A 21,166-nucleotide genomic window follows, 5' to 3' on the forward strand; every position below is an offset into this window, starting at 1 on the left:
ACAGCCATAGAAACACCAGATCCGACCTCATCTGCAACCTACACTGCAGCTTGCAGCAACACCGGATCCTTAACCCACTGAGTGAGGCCAGGGATCAAACCCGCATCCTCACAGAGACAACATCAGGTCCTTAACCCACTGAGCCACAGGAGGAACTCCTTATATTTCTACTATGTTCAACATTGTTCTGAGTGCTGAGGATACAAACTATTTTATTCAGGGTTAGAGAAGTCCTCTCTGATAAGGCCACATTGGAGCAATGAGCCATACAGATATCTGGGTGAAAGAGCCCCAAGAAGAGGAAATAGCAATTGCAAATGTTCTGAAGCAGGAACATGTTTGGCATGTTTACAGAAGAGCAAGAAGGCACTGAGGCTGTTGCAGATAACCAGGGGAAAGTAGCAGAAGAGGTAATAGAATAGGAGAGGGAGTAATTATGTAGGGCTTGGTAGGCTTCCTCTGAATAAGAACCTATCAGGTTCAATATTTCTTGTAGAATAGTGTTTGTTAATTAGCTGTTTATATGATTAGCCTAAAACATATTCAAAGTTGGTTCAAAGTTGTGTGTTCCGAAGTCATTTTAAGGTACCTAGGACATTTGTCAACAAATACAATAATACCTGCAAATTAAATTAAGTCATTTGATGTTTATTGAAAAAGACAAAAAAAAGAAAAAGAATAAGGAGTTCCCTGTCATGGCTCAGCAGTTAATGAACCCAACTAGCACCCCTGAGGACGCGGGTTCGATCCCTGGCCTTGCTCAGTGGGTTAGGGACCTGGCGTTGCCATGAGCTGCGGTATAGGTCTCAGACATGGCTCAGATCCCAAGTTCCTGTGGCAGTGGCTACAGCTCTGATTGGACCCCCAAGCCTAGGAACCTCCATATGTCGTGGGTTTGGCCCTAAAGTGACAAAAAGACAAAAAAAATGTTTATTGATATCCAGCTATGTGTCAGGCCCTTCCCTTGAATTCCTGAGGCAGACTTACCATGTTTATTTGTTTTTTTCCTATTCTTAGTTCATATTGTTATTTATTCCAATGTAGTAAATATTAAAATACATTTATTTATATATCTTTCATGAGGACATAGGTGGTGACTATTCATAATTTGTTTCAGGAGTTCGCTGGTGGCTCGGTGGGTTAAAGATCTCATGTTGTCACAGCAGTGGCTAGAGTCGCTGCTGTGTCTCGGGTTCACTTCTCAGCCTGGGAACTTCTGCATACTGTGGTTGTGTCCAGAGAAAAAACAAAAGACATAATTTGTCCCAGCACCTGGCTTAGGATGGCTGGTGGTCCTGATTATAGAGATAGGTAATATAAAAGAATGAGCAGGTTTAAGCAAAATGAAAACTATAAAAAGACAAAAAAAAAAAAAGAATGAGAAAAACACGGTAGAAGTTTGGGTAAAACATGAGAGCTTTTTTAAGATAAGAGAAACTTGAATATGTCTATAAGCTAAACAGAGAGATGACAGAGATATGGGAAAGAGGGCCAGTTGGTGGAAGCCAGATTTCTTAGGGGCAAGAGAAAATGAGATTCTAAACAGAAGGAAGAATTAGATGAAAGGAAGATATCTTTTTTGGGAGGTGGGGGGCAATAGTTGCAGCATGTGGAAGTTCCCTGGCCAGGGACTGAAATGGTGCCACAGCTGCTACCTGAGCCACAGTAGTGACAACATCAGATCTTTAACCCACTGAGCCACCAGGGAATTCCAAAAGGAAGATATCTTCTTCTGATAATTGAGGAATGAACTAGTTTAGAGATCTATCAAAATCTATTTACTCATCTGTATACTGAAAGGAATGATGTACTTCTTAATTTCCTTCTGCCTCTTATACTTTATGAATATTATATTAGAGTACTTATCAGAACCAAACCTAGATTGGCACAGAGTTGCCTACAGTCTTTAAAAGATTTGCTTTAATGAATACATAAAAGTAACCTTAATTAGCATATCAATTGTATGTATATTAGCAGTTTGTTTTGGCATATGGGGCAGCTTTAAAATTTGATCCCATAGTGGCGCAATGGAAAGGAGTCTGATCAGGAACTATGAAGTTGTGGGTTCGATCCCTGGCTTTGCTCAGTGGTTAAGGATCACAGCATTGCCATGAGCTGTGCTGTAGGTTGCAGACACTGCTCAGATCCCAAGTTGCTGTGGCTGTGGTGTAGGCCAGCAGCAACAGCTCCGATTCGACCCTTAGCCTGGGAACCTCCATATGCCGCAGATGCAGCCCTAAAAAGACAAAAGATGATTCCAGATTAAGATGGTGGAATAGAAGGACTGGAGCTCAACTTCTCTCCTAAAAACAACAAAATTCACAACTAAAGGCTGAGCAATCTCCATCCAAATGGACCAGAAACCTTAAAAAATATACCCTAGTCCAGGAGCTCCCGTCGTGGCACAGTGGTTAACGAATCTGACTGGGAACCATGAGGTTGCAGGTTCGGTCCCTGCCCTCGCTCAGTGGGTTAATGATCTGGCGTTGCCGTGAGCTGTGGTGTAGGTTGCAGATGCGGCTCAGATCCACGTTGCTGTGGCTCTGGCGTAGGCTGGTGGCTACAGCTCCAATTAGACCCCTAGCCTGGGAACCTCCATATGCCACGGGAGCGGCCCAAGAAATAGCAAAAAGACAAAAAAAAAAAAAAAATATATATATATATATATATATATATATATATATATATATATATACCCTAGTCCAGAAGAAAAAGAGGAGGCCACATCAAGAGGTAGGAGGGGCGATTTCGTGATATAAACAACCCCATACCTCCCTGATGGGAAGCTCCACAGACTGAAAACTAACTGGTTCACAGGGACTCACCTACAGGAGTGAGAGTTTTGAGCCCCACATCAAACCCTCACGTGCGGGGATCTGGCACAGGGAGAAAGAGCCCTTGGAGCATCTGGCATTGAAGGCCAGTGGGACCTGTGCGCAGGAGCTCCACAGGACTGGGGGAAACGGAGACCCCATTCTTGAAAGGCGCACATGGACTTTCACGTGCACTGGGTCCCAGGGCAGAGCGAGGTCTCCATAGGAATCTGGGTCAAACCTGACTGCAGTTCTTGGAGGACATCCTGGGAAAACAGGGGTGAATGTGGCTTATTGTGAGGGAAGGACACTGAAGGCAAAGCTCTTGGGAATATTCAGCAGCTGCCTTTCTCTGGAGGTGGCCATTTTGGGAAAATCTGGCCCCACCTGTCAGTCAGTGCTGAGAAGCCCCAGGGCAAACAACAATCTAGGTGGGATCATAGCCCTGCTCCTCAGTAAACAGGCTACCTAAAGACCCCTCAGGCACACTGCTGCCTCTAATCCCATCCAGAGACTAAGCCCCACCCACCAGAGGGATTAGAATCAGCTCCACCTACCAGTGGGCAGGCATCACCCCTTCTCATCAGGAAGCCTACAGCAAGCCCCCATACAGACTTCAGCCACAAGGGAGGCAGACACCAGAAGTAAGAAAAGGCTACAACTCTATTATCTGTAAAAAGGTCACCACACCAAAAACCTATAAAAATGAAAAGACAGAGAACTATAACTCAGATCAGGGAGAAAGGAAAAACCCCAGAAAATCAGCTAAGCTAGGAGGAGATTTTTAGCCTCCAGGAAAAAGACTTTTGATGCTGAAGATGATGCAAGACATTGGAAATAAACTGGAGGCAAAGACGGATAACTTAGAGGAAACACTGAGCAAAGAGATACAAGATATAAAACTTAAACAAGAAGAGATGCAAAATACAATTACTAAAATAAAAAATTCACTAGACGCAGACAACAGCAGAATACAGGAGGCAGAAGAACTAATAAGCGAGGTGGACAGATTAGTGGAAATTATGGATGCAGAGCAGAAAAGAGAAAAAAGATTGAAAACAAATGAAGAGAGTCTCAGAGAACTCTGGGACAACATTAAATGCACCAACATCCGTATTATAGGGGTGACAGAAGGAGAAGAGAGAGAGAAGGGGACAGAAAAAATATTCCAAGAGATAATAGCCGAAAACTTCTCTAACATGGGAAAGGAACCACTCACTCAAATCCAGGAAGCACAACGAGTATCATATAAAACAAACTCAAGGAGGACTATACCAAGACACATATTAATCAAACTGACCAAAATTAAAGACAAAGAGAAAAATCTTGAAAGCAGCTAGGGAAAAGAAACAAGTAACATGCAAGGGAACCCCAATAAGGTTATTGGCAGATTTTTCAGCAGAGACTCTGCAGGCCAGAAGGGAGTGGCATTATATACTTAACGTGATGAAAGGAAAAAACCTCCAACCAAGATTACTTTACCCGGCAAGGCTCTCATTCAGATTTGAAGGACAAATCAAAAGCTTTACAGATAAGCAAAAGCTAAGAGAATTCAGCAACGCTAAACCAGCTTTGCAACAAATACTAAAGGAACTTATCTAGGCAGAAAAGAAAAGGTCACAATCAGAAACAAAAATACCGCAAATGACAAAGCTCACCAGTAAAGGTATATATACAGCAAAGATACGAAATCATCCATGCACAATTATACCACCAAAATCAGAAATCATGAGAGGAGGTGGGTACAAATGCAGGACATTGGAGATGAACTTGCAATTAAGAGAACAACTTAAAACAATCTCATATACATACAGACTCTTATATCAAAACTTCAGAATAACTGCAAACCAAAAATCTACAATTGATACACAAACAAGGAATCTCTGGAGAATAAATATATCTCATAGTAAGTAAGTGCATAATCCACCATGAAGGGGGTCATTTGACATCATTCTTGGAATGCTGAAGTCTCCTTAGATCTGATTCTGATTTCCTCTCCATCAAAGAATTTATGATAATTATAATTAAATAATGCAACTGTACAATTAAATAATACAGTTCTACAACTGTATTATTAACAACCATTTCTCTCCATGGTACAATGTAAGGTCTATAATGTCTTATCACATCACCTAGAATGGTGTAATGCCTATATTGAAGAATCAAGAAGATGTAACAAATTGTGAGGACATAAAAATAAATAAATTAAAATTTTAAAAATAATAAAAAAACAAAAAATTTGATCCTTGAAATGGATTAAATATTTTATTCCATTATCATGGTAGACACATAGTACCAAATTGTAACTTACTGCATGACTGAATTAATAGAACTTCTAAATTAATGTGCTTTGAAATAATGAGTTCAGTTCAGTCTTTTCAGAAATGTATTTCACGGAACAGAAATAATCTCTTCTTAGCTTTTGGATGTAGTTTATTTTTGAGAGGGAAGTGTATTACTAATTACATTATGCATAGGCCTATCACAAAATAAATGTGTATTTCCGCTAGAATTTAACTAAAAAGAATAATGGGTAGTATGATGTGTGATCTAGAAATATCTTGGGTGGCACAGAGAAAATATTTCGGTATTATAGAATTGCTGCAGATAATAGAAAATCAATTAGTGATTTTTATTTTTTCCATTATAGTTGATTTACAATGTTCTCTCAATTTCTACTGTACAGCAAAGTGACCCCAGTCATATATATATGAATATATATATATATTCTTTTTCTCATATTATCCTCCATCATGAATATATATATATATTCAAGAATATATATATATATTCTTTTTCTCATATTGTCCTCCATCATGTGCCATCACAAGTGACTAGGCAGAATTCCTTGTGCTGTACAGCAGGATCTCATTGACAATTAGTGATATTTAAAACTGCAGAGCAAGGCAAGTTGCTAGGCTAGGTGGCAAGTCATGCCCCCTCCCTCCCTCTCAATCCACCTCTGTCCATTTCTTTAGCCAGAGCAATGCCACTTTGTCCTGCTTTCCATAATGGGCTCCTATGGAAGAACTGGGGGAGAGGGGAACAGTTCTGCAGATAAGTGAATATTAAAAACATGGAACATGATCTTCTCTTCTCTCATTTCATCTTCCTCATATTTGAACTTTTTTTTTTTTTTTTTTTTTTTGGTCTTTTTAGGGCCACACCTGTGGCATATGGAGGTTCCCAGGCTAGAGACAGAATCGGAGCTGTAGCCGCTAGCCTACATCACAGCCACAGCAACGCCAGATCCTTAATCCACTAATGGAGGCCAGGGATCAAACCCACAACCTCATGGTTCCTAATCAGATTCATTTCCACTAATCCATGACGGGAACTCCCTTTCTTCCTCATATTTGAAATTTAAGAATACCTGATTCCTGTGACTACTGAGCCCTCAGACTTTTCTCAGAATGTGCACATTTAAGTTTTGCTTTCCAAAGGATAATAAAAAGATAGAATTTTTAGCACTGGGAACTATATCTAGTCACTTATGGTAGAGGATGATAATGTGAGGAAAAAAGTGTACACATGTAATTGTGACTGGGTCAACTTGCTGTACAGTAGAAAATTGACAGAACACACAGTGGATTTTACAAAATCAGCTATAAAGGAAAAATAAAAATAATTATTAAAAAATAAATAGGAGTTCCTGTCGTGGCTCAGTGGTTAACGAATCCGACTAGGAACCATGAGGATGCGGGTTCGATCCCTGGCCTCCCTCATGGGTTAAGGATCTGACGTTGCCATGAGCTCTGGTATAGGTCACAGACTCAGCTTGGATCCCCGTTGCTGTGGCTCTGGCCTAGGCCAGCAGCAACAGCTCCAATTAGACCCCTAGCCTGGGAACCTCCATATGCCGCAGGAGCAGCCCTAGAAAAGGGAAAAAAACAAAAAAATAAATAAAAGCAAATAAATAAATAAAATAATTTTTGGTTTTGTTTGTGGATTTATTTTATTTATTTTTGGTAGCTCATATTTCTCTTTTCACCCCACTTGTAGCTCATATGATTTCCTTAAGCAAAAATACAGATGTCCATATGCGGTCTGTGTCTGGACTCCCAAATTGCACCATATACGTTGTAGAGCCTGGATTTTTAGGTATTTTTAGAAAGCCAAATAGCTTAAAGTATTTCACCTAAACGAGTGCATTAAAGGCTCAGCAGAAACGAATCTGACTAGCATCTATGAGGACACATGTTCGGTCCCTGGCCTCACTCTGTGGGTTAAGGATCCAGGCATTGCCGTCAGCTGTGGTCACAGATGCGGCTCGGATCTGGCATTGCTGTGGCTGTGGTGTAGGCCAGTGGCTACAGCTCCGAATAGATCCCTAGCCTGGGGACTGCCATATGCCGCGAGTGCGGCCCTAGAAAAAAGACCAAAAAAAAAAAAAAAAAAAAAAGACTAGAGTGTTCCATTTTGAGAACTTAATTTCAAATTCAACCTTACTTTGACATATTTTCTCACATTTTTCTGCTTAAATGTTATCTACAAGAGTAAAACATCTTGAAACAGACCATGAAAAAAACCACAAAAATCCATGCTGTTTTCAGAAATGAGACTTTACAGAAGAAAAAGAAACCTGAACAAATCCAACTAGTACCCATGAGGATGTGGGTTCGATTCCTGACCACGCTCAGTGGGTCAGGGATCTGGTGTCGCCGATGAGCTGTGGTGTAGGTCACAGACCCAACTTGGATCCCCAGTCACTGTGGCTGTGGTGTAGGCTGGCGGATGTAGCTCCGATTTGACCCTTAGCCTGGGAACTTCCATATGCCATGGGTGTAGCCCTAAAAAGCACACCCCCTAAAAAAAGGGAAGAAGAAACCTAATGTCCTTAAGCCATATATATCAAACAATGAATCTGACTGAAAGAAGCCAAAAATCTTTTTTTTTTTTTTTTCTTTTTAGGGCTGCACCCAGGGCACATGGCGGAGCTTTATAGGCTAGGGGGTCAAGTCAGAGCTGTAGCCACTGGCCTACCCCAAAGCCACAGCAACTTGGGATCTGAGCTGCATCTTTGACCTACACCATAGCTCACAGCAATGCCAGGATCCTTAACCCACTGAGCAAGGTTAGGGATCAAACCTGCGTCCTCATGGAGGCTAGTCAGATTCATTGACTGCTGAGCGACGAAGGGAACTCTGAAAGCAGCTGAAATCTTGTACAACACATCAGGAATGAGCAAAACTGAGCCTTGGTGGGTGGGAGAGGGCCAGTATTTCTACAGATGTGAGTGAAAGTGTTTCTTTATACCTGAGACAAATTAAGCCAGGATCTTTGGAACCTCAAATTATTACATGATTTTATAGAGAGAACTAAAGGTTCTGTCTTGAAAACCATGTCCATCTATTAGCAAGTTTTGCTCTTTAATTAGTCTTTTAAAGTTTGTATTTTTTAATTAATTGTAGTAAAATGTTGGCCTCTTCTAATATTTTGTTTCTTGATTTGTGTGCAGGTTTCACAGTCCAACCTGGAGACCGATGGAGTCTAGAGGTGGGACAGGTGTATGTCATTACAGTAGAAGTATTTGATAAAAGCAGCGCAAAAGTCTATGTTTCAGATGTGAGTCTCTTTTGGATTTTTCTAGCTCCTTTAAGGATAACTCCTTGAATGGGCAAGTCTTTCTGGCCAGGAAGACTTTTTTTGTTTCTAGATTACCTTCGAAAGTGCAAGTTATTACTTTGTTATTATTATTAAGTAGTTCTATCCTGAGGATTGCTGAGCCAGAAGTAAACTATACAGTTTGGTTAAAACTATAGAAAAGAGTTGAAGTTAGTGCCAGCGATCACTTTGCAGCGGGGTCCTCATTCTGTAACTTCGTTTGAGAGCTGGTTACTAGAGTTTTGTGGTGATGACAGTAGTAGCGTGACCATTAGATGTGAAGTGTTATAGTTACTCTCCAGTGTCCATTTTTCCCCTGGAGAGCTGTCAATTTATGGAAAGGCACAAATTGCATTAAATCTACATAAGCTTTGACTCATTCTATTTCTGATTACTTGCCATTAATGGATCTTTCAAAAGCTAGTACCTTTTTTTTTTTTTTGGCTGTGCCCATGGCATGTGGAAATTCCTGGGCCAGGGATCAAACCCATGCCACAGCAGTGACCTGGGCCACAGCAGTGACAACACCACAAAGAAACTCCAGTTGTGGGTTTTGGGGTTTTGTTTTGTTTTTGTTTTGCTGGTAGCATTTTTTAAACCTAGAATTTGATGAACAAAGATTGTGTTTTTATTTCTTCACCCCAGGATGCATAGCCACAGTTTTGTTTTTGTTTTTTTTTTCATGGCCGATCCTGTGGCATCTGGAAGTTCCAGGTCAGGGATTGAATCTGACCTGAGGCTGCAACCTACACCACAGCTTTGGCAATACGGATCCTTTAGCCCACTGCGATGGGCTAGGGATCGAACCTGCAACTCCTCAGCGACCCGAGCTGCTGTATAGGATTCTTAATCTACTGTGCCACAGCGGGAACTCCTTTTTTTCCCCCAGTATTTTGGGAATAAGACGGCTTTAGGGAAAAACCATCTCTTCAGGTTTGTGTTGCTTTGGGGCTGATTTTCAGAATCTCAGGATTATGTACCAGTTCCTGAGGGAGTACTTTGAAGAGCAGCTAACTACTGTGAATGGATCTTACCACATAGTAAAAGCCCTGAAAAATGGTGTCGTCGTGATAAATGCATCCCTGACATCCATCATTTACCAGGTAGGAATTAAAAGGATGGTCTTTGAATCCTGAGAGTATTGACAAAATTTGGCTACTTGTTGATTTACAAGCACATACATGGCATATCCCACCTTTATCTTTTACAAAATAAAGAAACTAATAATCAGTACACTTAATAGTTTATACCTCTGCAGTTTTCAGTTCCAATCTATGTTATTACATATATCTGCATTTGCAGTTATTATGTATATATGTCATTTGTGGTTACTTTAAAAATTATTTCATGTGCACGTTTCCTTGTGTCATCACATCCACATAAGAGTACTTTCTGTTCTAAAAATCTAAAGGGTTAATATGCCAATTGTTTAAACAAGCCAGCAACTTTGAACTTTTTTCCATTTTTCAGTTTTTTTTACTTTATAAATGGCATAACTGAATATCTTTGATACACTTTTTATTCCTTTTGGTTAATTTTCATATGGTATAATACCAGAAATGGAATTACTGGGTAAAGAGATAAGGAATGAATCTGTTTCTAATGAATCTGTTTCTAAAATGTCTAAGTATTTGATTTTTAGCAGCCTGTCAAATTTGTTTCCCTCTCCCAAAGCTATTTTTTCTCCAGTAATCCTTTCACTCAGCTGTTTAAGACAAAATCCCAAGAGTCACCCTTAACTCTGCCTTCTCCCTTACTTCTACATTCAATATATTTTGAATGCCGTGTCAATCCTAAGTGCCTCTCAAACCCATTTCTTACTAGGTGAAGAAGACATTGCTGTCTTTCACTTAGACTTTCCCAATAGCTTCTAAATAAATATTCCTACCTCCAGTATTGCCCGTAGCTAGAATGATACTCCAAAAACTACAAAAAAGATTAATATATACTGTTTAAATTCCTTTACTGGCATCCTATTGATTTCAAGATGAAGTTTAAACTTTTTTTTTGTATTTTCTAGGGCCGCACCCTCGTCATATGGAGGTTCCCAGGCTAGGGGTCTAATCAGAGCTGTAGCCTCCGGCCTACACCAGAGCCATAGCAATGCGGGATCTGAGCCGTGTCTGTGACCTTCACCACAGGTCACAGCAACGCCGGATCCTTAACCCACTGAGCGAGGTCAGGGATCAAACCCTCAACCTCATGGTTCCCAGGCGGATTCATTTCCACTGCACCACGACGGGAACTCCCTAGGTGTTTTATTTTTAACTGGGAAATTTCAAATAAAATCCAAGATCACCGATCCTCTAGTTTTTATGAAAATCTGACTGTGATTAGCTGGAATAGCTAGTGGTTATACCATTTAGACAAAACTCTTCAGCCTCCTGTGTTTCTTGCCATTCCCTATTATTTTGTATTCAGCTTAATAAACCTGTTTATGATATCTACCGGGTACCTGTAGGCATTTGTCTGTGATTCTATATTATTGGCCCCTGACAACTTCTTCAACCTCAGGTCTTGTCACTCTTCCTCTCTCATGCTTCAGCCAAACTAAACTTTCAGTTTCTAAAAAATGCCTTGTTCCTTTTTGCCTCAAAGTTTTATTTTCATTTTTACTTTTTATTTTTTTAGGGACACACCCAAGGCATATGGAAGTTCCCGGGCTAGGGATTGAATCAGAGCTGTAGCTGCCAGCCTATGCCACAGCCACAGCAATAGCAGATCCAAGCTAAATCTGTGACCTACACCATACCTCACGGCAAAGAAGGAAGGCCAGGAATCAAACCCACATCCTCATTGATACTAGTCAGGTTCTTAACTCACTGCACCACAACAGGAGTTTCTATTTTCATTTTTATAAACAAATATAATTCCTTTTGTCTGCAACACTTTCTCTCTACTCAATGTACAGGTCCAGCTTAAACCTCACTTCCTCAGGCATGTTTTCCTCTTTCATATGTTCTCAGAGCTCCCTGAACTTCTCAGATCATAATATTCACCATACTTTATTATTGTTATTTGCTTCTTACATCAGATTATAAACTTTTTTTTTTTTTTTGCATTTTTAGGATCTCACCTGAGGCTTATGGAGATTCCCAGGCTACAGATCCAATCAGAGCTGTAGCCGCCGGCTTATGCCAGATCCACAGCAACATGGGATCCAGAGCCACATCTGCGACCTACACCACAGCTCACGGCAACGCCGGATCCTTAACCCACTGAGCAAGATCAGGGATCGAACCCACGTCCTCATGGGTGTTAGTTGGGTTTGTTAACCACTGAGCTGCGAGGGGAATTCCAGATTATAAACTTTGAGGGCAAAGATTATGCCTACCTTGTTCACAACTGTTTTCCTAACATCTAATGAAGTGACTAAACGTATAGTTGATACAAATAAATTAAATGAATGAATGGTTTTGGATTAGTTATAGTCAGGTATAGATCTATATTCATTACTAAAATACACCCAGTTTTGGTGTTCCCTTTGGACACGGTGGGTTAAGGATCTAGGGTTGTCCCTGCAGCAGCTCAGGTCGCTGCTGTGATGTGGGTTCGATCACTGGCCCAGGAACTTCCACATGCCAAGATTGTGGCAAAAAAAAGAAAGAAAAGAAATCTATTTCTGTTTTTTTTTTTTTTAAGGCTACAACAAGATACATGGAAGTTCCCAGGCTAGGAGTCAAATTGGAGCCATAGCTGCTGGCCTGTGCCACAGCCACAGGAACACCAGATCCAAGTCACATCTACGACCTACACCTCAGCTCACGGCAATGCTAGATCCTTAACCCACTGAGCAGCAACATCAGGGATCAAACCCAAGTCCTCGTGGATACTAGTTGGGTTCGTTACCACTGAGCCAGAATAGGAAAGCCCCCAAAATTTATTTATTTCAACAATATTAATACATAGTGATTTTTTTTTTTTGGTCTTTTGTCTTTTTTGTTGTTGTTGTTGTTGTTGTTATTGTTGCTATTTCTTGGGCCGCTCCCGCGGCATATGGAGGTTCCCAGGCTAGGGGTCCAATCGGAGCTGTAGCCACCGGCCTACGCCAGAGCCACAGCAACGTGGGATCCGAGCCGCATCTGCAACCTACACCACAGCTCACGGCAACGCCGGATCGTTAACCCACTGAGCAAGGGCAGGGATCGAACACGCAACCTCATGGTTCCTAGTCGGATTCGTTAACCACTGCGCCACGACGGGAACTCCCATAGTGATTTTTAAATCCTTTGTTATGGTATTTGTGGCAATTTGACACTATTGTAGAATTATTCTTCAATCCCACAAATCCTGCTGTTTTTTTGTCTTTTTAGGGCTGCACCTGCAGCATATGGAGGTTCCCAGGCTAGGAGTTGAATCGGAGCCGCTGCTGCCAGCCTACCCACAGCCACAGCAACACGAGATCTGAGCCGAGTCTGCGACCTACACCACAGCTCACAGCAACGCCGGATCCTTAACCCACTGAGCGTGGCCAGGGATCAAACCCGCATCCTCACGGTTATTAGTTGGGTTCATTAACCGCTGAACCATGACAGGAACTCCAGATCCTGCTTTTTAAAAGGTATTAGATTTCCCACTGTAGCACAGTGGGTTAGGGATCTGACTGATTTGTTTTTTGGTTTGTTTTGTTTTGTTTTATCCACACCTGTGGCATGAGGAAATTCCTGGACCAGGGATCGAACCTGCACCACAGCAGAAAGCTAAGCTGCTGCAGTGACAACACCAAGTCCTTAACCCACTGCACCACAGGAGACTCCTGGGTTTGTTTTTGGTATAATTAAATTGTTCTAAAATTGATATAAAGCTGTGAATATACTAAAAGTTATTACATAGTACACTTTATTTATTCATTTATTTATTTTGCTTTTAGGGCCACACCAGCAGCATATGGAAGTTCCCAGGCTAGGGCTGGAATCAGAGCTACAGCTGCCAGCCTACGCCACAGCCACAGCAACGCGGGATCCAATCCAAGACCTTTACCACAGCTCATGGCAACGCTGGATCCTTAATCCACTGAGTGAGGCCAGGGATTGAACCCTCATCCTCATGGATACTAGTTGGGTTTGTAACTGATGATCCACAACAGGAACTCCCTAAGTAGTATGCTTTAAATGAATGAATTGTACAGTATGTAAATTATAAATCAATAAAACTGGTAAAAATATGCGTATATTTATTACATAGGGTCCTTGAACCCTTTACCCAGTTGTAACTGTTTTACATCAGGAAAACCATAAAATTAACATTCACACATACTATCAATTAGACTCCATACTTTAGCCAATTTTTGCATGTACTCATCTGAGTGTGTGTGTGTGTGTGTGTTTGTGTAGTAGTTCTATGCAGTTTGAGCCACCATCATTATAATTTGGAACTGTTCTATCACCACAGAGGAAATCCCTCATACAGCCCTTTTACAGTCACACTCATTCTTCTGCCCCTTCCCTATCCCTTGGATTTAACCTCCATCTCAATAGTTTTGTCAACTTGAGGATGTTATAAAATCAACTAATAACATTTTGAGATTAGCTTTTTTTTCACGAAGCAAAATGCCCTTAAGATCGATCCAAATTGTTGAGTGTATCACTATATTATTTTAAAAAATTGCTGAGTGGTATTACATTGTATAGGTATACTGTAGTTTAACTATTCGCCTACTGAGGGACATTTGGATTGTTTCTGGTGGGATTTTTTAATTTAAAAAAAGTTTTTTTTTATTATGGTTGACTTACAATGTTCTGTCAATTTCTGCTGTACAGCAAAGTGACCCAGTTATACTTATATATGCATTCTTTTTCTCATATTATCTTCTATCATGTTCTATCACAAGTGATTGGGTATAGTTCCCTGTGCTATATAGCAGGATCTCATTGCTCATCCATTCAAAATGTAATAGTTCACATCTACTAACCCTAAACTCCCAGTCCATCCCACACTCTCTCCCTCCACCTTGGCAACCACAAGTCTGTTCTCTATGTCCATGAGTTTGTTTCTTCTGTTCTGTATATAGATTCATCTGTGCCATATTTTAGATTCCATATATAAGTGATATCATACAGTATTTGTCTTTCTCTTTCTGACTTACTTCATTTAGTATGAGAATCTTTAGTTCCATCCATGTTGCAGCAAATGGCATTATTTTGTTCTTTTTTATGGCTGAGTAGTATTATATTGTGTATATGTACCACATCTTCTTATTTCATCCATCTATCTATGGACAATTAGGTTGTTTCCATGTGTTGGCTATTGTGAATAGTGATGCAGTGAATATAGGGGTGCATGTTTCTTCTTCAATGAAATTTTGTCCAGATATGTGCCCAAGAGTAGGATTGCTGGATCATATGGTAATTCTATATTTAGTTTTCTGAGGAACCTCCATACTGTTTTCCATAGTGTTGTACCAATTTACATTCCCACAAATAGTGCAGGAGGGTTCCCTTTACTCCACAGTCTCTCCAGCATTTATTTGTAATTTGTAGACTTTAACGATAGCCATTCTGACTGGTGTGAGGTGGTACCTCATTGCAGTTTTTTTGTTTTATTTATTTACTTATTTAATTTATTTATTCATTCTTCCTCATTGTAGTTTTGATTTGCATTTCACATTTTTTCATGTTCCTTTTGGCCATCCTATATCTTCTTTGGAGAAATGTCTATTTAGGTCTTCTGCCATTTTTCAATTAGGTTGTTTGTTTTTTTGCTGTTGAGTTGTAAGATTTTGTGTGTTTTGGAGATGAAACCCTTGTCAGTTGCATCATTTGTAACTATTTTCACTCATTCTATACGTTGTCTTTTTTTTATGATTTCTTTTGCTGTGTAAAAGCTCGTAAGTTTGATAGGTCCCATTGGTTTGTTTATTTATTTATTTATTTATTTAGTCTTTTGTCTTTTTAGGGCCATACCCTCGGCATATGGAGGTTCCCAGGCTAGAGGTCTAATCGCAGCTGTAGCCACAGGCCTACACCAGAGCCACAGCAACACGTGATCCGAGACTTGTCTGCGACCTACACCACAGCTCACAGCCATGCTGGTTCTTTAACCCACTGAATGAGGCCAAGGATTGAACCCTCATGGTTCCTAGTCAGATTGGTTTCCACTGCACCATGACAGGAACTCTGGTTTATTATTATTTTTTTATTTCTGTTGCCTTGGGAGACTGACCTAAGAAAACATTTGTAAGGTTAATGTCAGAGAATGTTTTGCCGATGTTCTCTTCTAGGAGTTTTATGGTGTCTTATTTTATGTTTAAGTTAAAAATAAGCCATTTTGAGTTTATTTTTGTGCATGGTGTGAGGGTCTACTGTTTGACTATTATACATAAAGATTCTCTGAACATTTTTGTATGGATTTTGCTATGAATATGTTTTCATTTCTCTGAGATAAAACCCCCAAGCATGCAATTCTTGGGCCATATACTAGCTACATGTTTAGTTTTATAAGAAATTGCCAAACTATTTTCTAAAATGGCTGTACTTACCACTATCAGTGTGTAAGAGAAACCAGTAATAATTTTTTTTAAGTTCCTTTTTTTTTTTTTCCATAGTCATTCTGAGCTCTCCCTTTCCCTATTACACAATTTTCAGAGTAAATTTTGCTAGATAAAATTCCAGGTTGTGAAAAATCTATTTTGCATACGGTTGAAAATAATACTCATCTTCAATCTTTAAATGGAGTTCCTGTAGTGGCGCAGTGGTTAATGAATCCAACCAGGAACCATGATGTTGTGGGTTCGATCCCTACCCCTTGCTCAGTGGGTTGGCGATCCGGCATTGCCGTGAGCTGTGGTGTAGGTTGCAGACGCGGCTCGGATCCCGCGTTGCTGTGGCCCTGGCGTAGGCTGGCAGCTACAGCTCCAATTCGACCCCTAGCCTGGGAACCTCCATATGCCGCGGGAGCGGCCCAAGAAATGGCAAAAAGACCAAATAAATAAATAAATAAAAATTAAAAAAATAAAAAGTCAACTATTGGAGTTCCCTTGTGTCTCGGTGGCTTAAGGATCCTGCATTGTCACACAGTGGCTCTGTTTATTTTTATTTATTTATTTATTTATTTTGCTTTTTAGGCCCACACCCATGGCATATGGGAAATTCCCAGGTTAGGGGTCAAATCGGAGCTGTAGCTGCTGGCCTACACCACAGCCACAGCAATGCCAGATCCAAGCAGCATCTGTGACCTACACCACAGCTCACGGCAACACCGGATCCTTAACCCACTGTGTGAGGCCAGGGATCTAACCCAAGACCTCATGGTTATTAGTTGCATTTGTTTCTGCTGAGCCATTATGGGAACTATTTATTTATTTTTAATTATTTTTTTCTTTTTAGGGCCACACATGCAGCATATTGAAGTTCCTGGGCTAGGGGTCGAATTGGAGCTGCAGCTGCCAGCCTATGCCACGGCATCACAGGATCCAGGCTGTATCTCTGAACTACACCACAGCTCACAGCAAGGCCAGATCCTTAACCCAATGAAGGAGATCAGGGATTGAACCTGCAACCTCATGTATACTAGTCGGGTTCATTTCTATTGTGCCATAGCAGGAACTCCTACAGTGGCTCTCTTTACTGCAGTGGCTCAGGTTCAATCCCTGGCCTGGGAACTTCTGCATACTGCAGGTGCAGACAAAAAAATTGTTTGTTTGTTTTTTTTTTTAGGGCCACGCCTGTGGCATATGGAAGTTCCAAGGCTAGGGGTCAAATCAGAGCTACAGCTGCTGGCCTACACTGCAGCCATAGCAACGCAGGATCCCAGCCGAATCTGTGACCTACATCACAGCTCACAGCAACGCCGGATCCTTAACCCACTGGGTGAGACCAGGGATGGAATCTGCATCCTCATGGATCCTAGTCAGATTTGTTAACCACTGAGCCACGATGGGAATTCCCAAGAGCAAAGGTTTTGTTTTTATTTCTTTACCTCAGAATGCATAGCCGCCCTTTTAATTTTTTTTTTTAATGGCCACTCCAGCAGCATATGGAAGTTCCCAAACCAGGGACTGAGTTTGAGCTGCAGCTTTGACCTGCACTGCACCTGTCACAGCACTGGATCCTTTAACCCACTGCACCAGGTCAGGGACTGAGCCCATGGCCCAAGCAGCTTGGGTTGCTGCAGTCAGATTTTTTTTTTTTTTTTTTTTTTTAATGGTGGCACCTGCAGCATATGGAAGTTCCCGGGCTTAGGGTCAAATCAGAGCTGAAGCTGCAGGCCTACACCACAGCCACAGCAATGCTGGATCTGAGCTGTGTCTGCAATCTGCCCTGCAACTTGTGGCAGTGCCAGATCCTTAACCCACTGGGTGAGGCCAGGGATCAAACCTGTATCCTCACACACACCATGTCGTGTTCTTAACCCTCTGAGCCACTTTGTATACTCCCTGCAGTCAGATTCTTAATCCAGTTTACCACAGCAGGAACTCCTTCGTATATGGGAAGTTTTAAAACTATGAATTCAATTTTTTAAAAATATATATAGCTATTAAAGTTGTTTATTTCTTCTTGAGTGAAATTAGGGAGATTGTCTCTTTGAAGGAGTTTTTGCTTAATCTAAATTGTTGAATTTATCATATAAAGTTGTTCAAAACATTACCTTATTAATTTTTTCTGTCTATAGGACCAGTAGTGATGTTTCTTCTTTCACTCCAGATATTAGTTATTTGTGTTTCTGTTCTTTCCTTCATATATCTGGCTAGACATTTATCAATTTTCGTGATTATTTCAAAGAACATACTTTCAGTTTCATTGATTTTTTTTCAATTCTTTATCTATTTTTCATTGATTTGTGCTTTTATTATTATCTTTCTTCTTATGTTGGATTTAATTTGCTTTTCTTTTTTAAGGTTCTTATGCTGGAAGAATCTTATGGTGGTCATTGGTTTTACATCTTCTTTTCTTTTTTGCTTTTTAGGGCCGCACCTGTGGCATATGGAAGGTCCCAGGCTAGGGGTCAAATCGGAGCTGCTGCTGCCAACCTACACCACAGCCACAGCAAAGCAGGATCCAAGCCACGTCTGCAACCTACACCATAGCTCACGGCAACACCAGATCCTAACCCACTGAGCAAGGCCAGGGATCGAACCTATGTCCTCATGGATGCTAGTGAGTTCACTAACCGCTGAGCCATGACAGGAATTCTTCTTTTCTAAAGTAAGCACTTCTGCCATAGTCTATTGGTCATTCAGACCATTCCTGATACAGTGTAGGGGTAACTACACAAGGATGTGAATACCAGGAGGCTTGAATCTGTGGGGGCATTTTGGTGGCTGAGTTTTCTAAATTGGCTCTGTGTTCTCTGATATTATTAGATTTAAAGGCATTACTGATTGTGTCCTTATGATAAAGTAAGTGTTGATAGTCCATGGTATGCAACAGCTAAAAAGCTACTTAAATTATTATCTGTAGACACTACAGTTAAGTGCATATAGAAGGCAAGGCTGCCATGAAACATGTTAGTTAAAGTCTGGAATATAATAAGGTTTATTGATTGTTGTTTCTAATGTGCTGTATAACATTGGGAAAGAAAATGGTTAGAGCAGAGCTTGGAATTACCAACTCAGGATCCACCTAAGGAATCTAAAAGCTTTTTGACTACCCTAGAAGAAGCCCTTATTACAATATTGCTCTGCCATCATAATGCAACAAAAATCAGCAATAAAGAAATTATTTTATTTATTTATTTATTTATTTATTTATTTATTTATTTATTTATCTGGCCACCCACATGGAGCTCCCAGCCCAAGGATCAGATCCAAGCTGCATCCCCGAACTAAGCCGCATCTTCGGCAACCCTGGACCCTTAACCCACTGTGCTGGGCCAGAGATTGAACACGTGTCCCGGTGCTCCCAAGTTGCTGCCAATCCCATTGCACCACAGTGGGAGCTATAATAGACTATTTTTAAAAACCACGTATTTAGAAACTTTAATAATGTACTTCTAAATAACTCATACATTAAAAAGAGAACCATAGTGGAATGCCATTGAAAGTACCACATTGCAAGAGGGTGTATATAGATGTATGACTGGGTCACTTTGCTGTCCAGCAGAAATTGACAGAACAATGTAAATCAACTATAATAAAAAATATTTTTTAAAAAGAAATTACCAGAGTTCCCTTTGTGGTGCAATGGAAATGAATCCTACTAGTAACCATGACATTTCAGGTCCGATCCCTGGCCTTGCTCAGTGGGTTAAGGATTCGGCATTGCTGTGAGCTGTGGCGTAGGTTGGCAGCTGTAGCTCCAATTTGACCCTAGCCTGGGAACCTCCACACAGAGTGCAGCCCTAAAAAGTGAAAAAAGAAAGTACCACATTGCAAAACCTGTGGAACATGGTATTTAGACATCAGTGGTATAAATCTATTAAGAACAATTATCCAGGCTTGGAAACTCTTTGTTACCTCTTTTACCATATATGCTTTTCCAAACATTATTCCCCTGACCCCTGAACATTCTGAGAGTGCTTATTTATTTAAATATTCATTTTGGCTGTACCTGTTGAATGCAGAAGTTCCTGGGCCAGGGATGGAACCACACCACAGCAGCAATCTGAGCCACAACAGTGACACCTGTCAGATCTTTAACCCCAAAAAACTGCCAGAGAACTCCTTAAAGTGCTTTTTAAATTGTTTTTCATATTAAGCATTTAGTATTCTACATGGTTGATTCTGTTCTTTACTGTTTTAATTGCATTTTATAACTAGGACATGTTAAAATTTTATAACTTTTTCTTATTTGTCTAGCTTTTTTTTTTTTTCTTTTTGTCTTTTTGCTATTTCTTTGGGCCGCTCCCTCGACATATGGAGGTTCCCAGGCTAGAGGTCGAATCGAAGCTGTAGCAGCTGGCCTACGCCAGAGCCACAGCAACGCGGGATCCGAGCCGCATCTGCAACCTACACCACAGCTCACGGCAACGCCGGATCGTTAACCCACTGAGCAAGCGCAGGGACCGAACCCGCAACCTCATGGTTCCTAGTCGGATTCGTTAACCTCTGTGCTACGACGGGAACTCCCTGTCTAGCTTATTTTAAATTTCATTATGCACTCAGCCATGTCCCTCTTTATCACAGTTAACAAGTCTTTTTTTTTTTTTTCTTGATTCTTTTATTTATTTATTTATTTGCTTTTTAGGGTTGCACCTGCAGCATATGGAGGTTCCCAGGCTAGGGGTCAAATTGGAGCTACAGCTGCCGGTCTATGCCACAGTCACAGCCACACCAGATCCAAGCTGCGTCTGTGACCCACACCACAGCTCATGGCAATGCCAGATCCTTAACACACTGAGTGAGGCCAGGGATCGAACCCAAAACCTCATGGTTACTAGTTGGATTTGCTTCCATTGTGCCACAATGGGAACTCCAGTTAACAAATCTTATATCTGGTTTTATCTCTTATTTCATGTCCATGTTTGCTTATGTACCAAAGCAGTCACTACTGAAATTTTCTGTTTCCTGTAGTAAATACTTAAGGACATGTCATCTCTTCAAAGACCATAGTGCCTTTTAGGTACTATGTTCTCTCTCCTTTTTCTATACGATATAAAATGTCTTCCTAGGACCAACCCATTTTGTACTATTATTACCTTATTCTTGAATTTTGAAAGTTCTATTCATGCCTAGCATATGCTTCCTACTCCAATAGATTTCTTATTGTTTCCCTCCCTGGTCACCTAAATATCATCAGAATGATATTTTGCCTCCTCCTTGCCTCTCTCTCCAGCTCAAGAAAACACACAAATTTATTATCTTACAGTTCTGA

General features: G+C 40.7%; 1 protein-coding gene across 11 annotated transcripts in view; it reads left to right on the forward strand.

Annotated features, from left to right (window-relative positions):
• The window catches only part of NUP210L (nucleoporin 210 like), a 125,833-nt gene that overhangs the window by 18,462 nt on the left and 86,205 nt on the right, over positions 1-21,166 (forward strand). For all 11 annotated transcript variants that reach the window (XM_021089795.2, XM_085022847.1, XM_085022846.1 and 8 more), the window contains 3 exons: positions 6,846-6,914; positions 8,272-8,378; positions 9,380-9,520. In XM_021089795.2, the coding sequence (XP_020945454.2) occupies positions 6,846-6,914; positions 8,272-8,378; positions 9,380-9,520 (317 nt within the window). The remainder of the gene's footprint in view (positions 1-6,845; positions 6,915-8,271; positions 8,379-9,379; positions 9,521-21,166) is intronic.

The sequence above is a fragment of the Sus scrofa genome, chromosome 4, assembly GCF_054392235.1.
Source record: "Sus scrofa isolate SSC_HxYL_T2T_F1_AM1 chromosome 4, Sscrofa_HxYL_maternal_Yorkshire_Landrace_v2.0, whole genome shotgun sequence".
Taxonomy (NCBI): Eukaryota; Metazoa; Chordata; class Mammalia; order Artiodactyla; family Suidae; genus Sus; species Sus scrofa.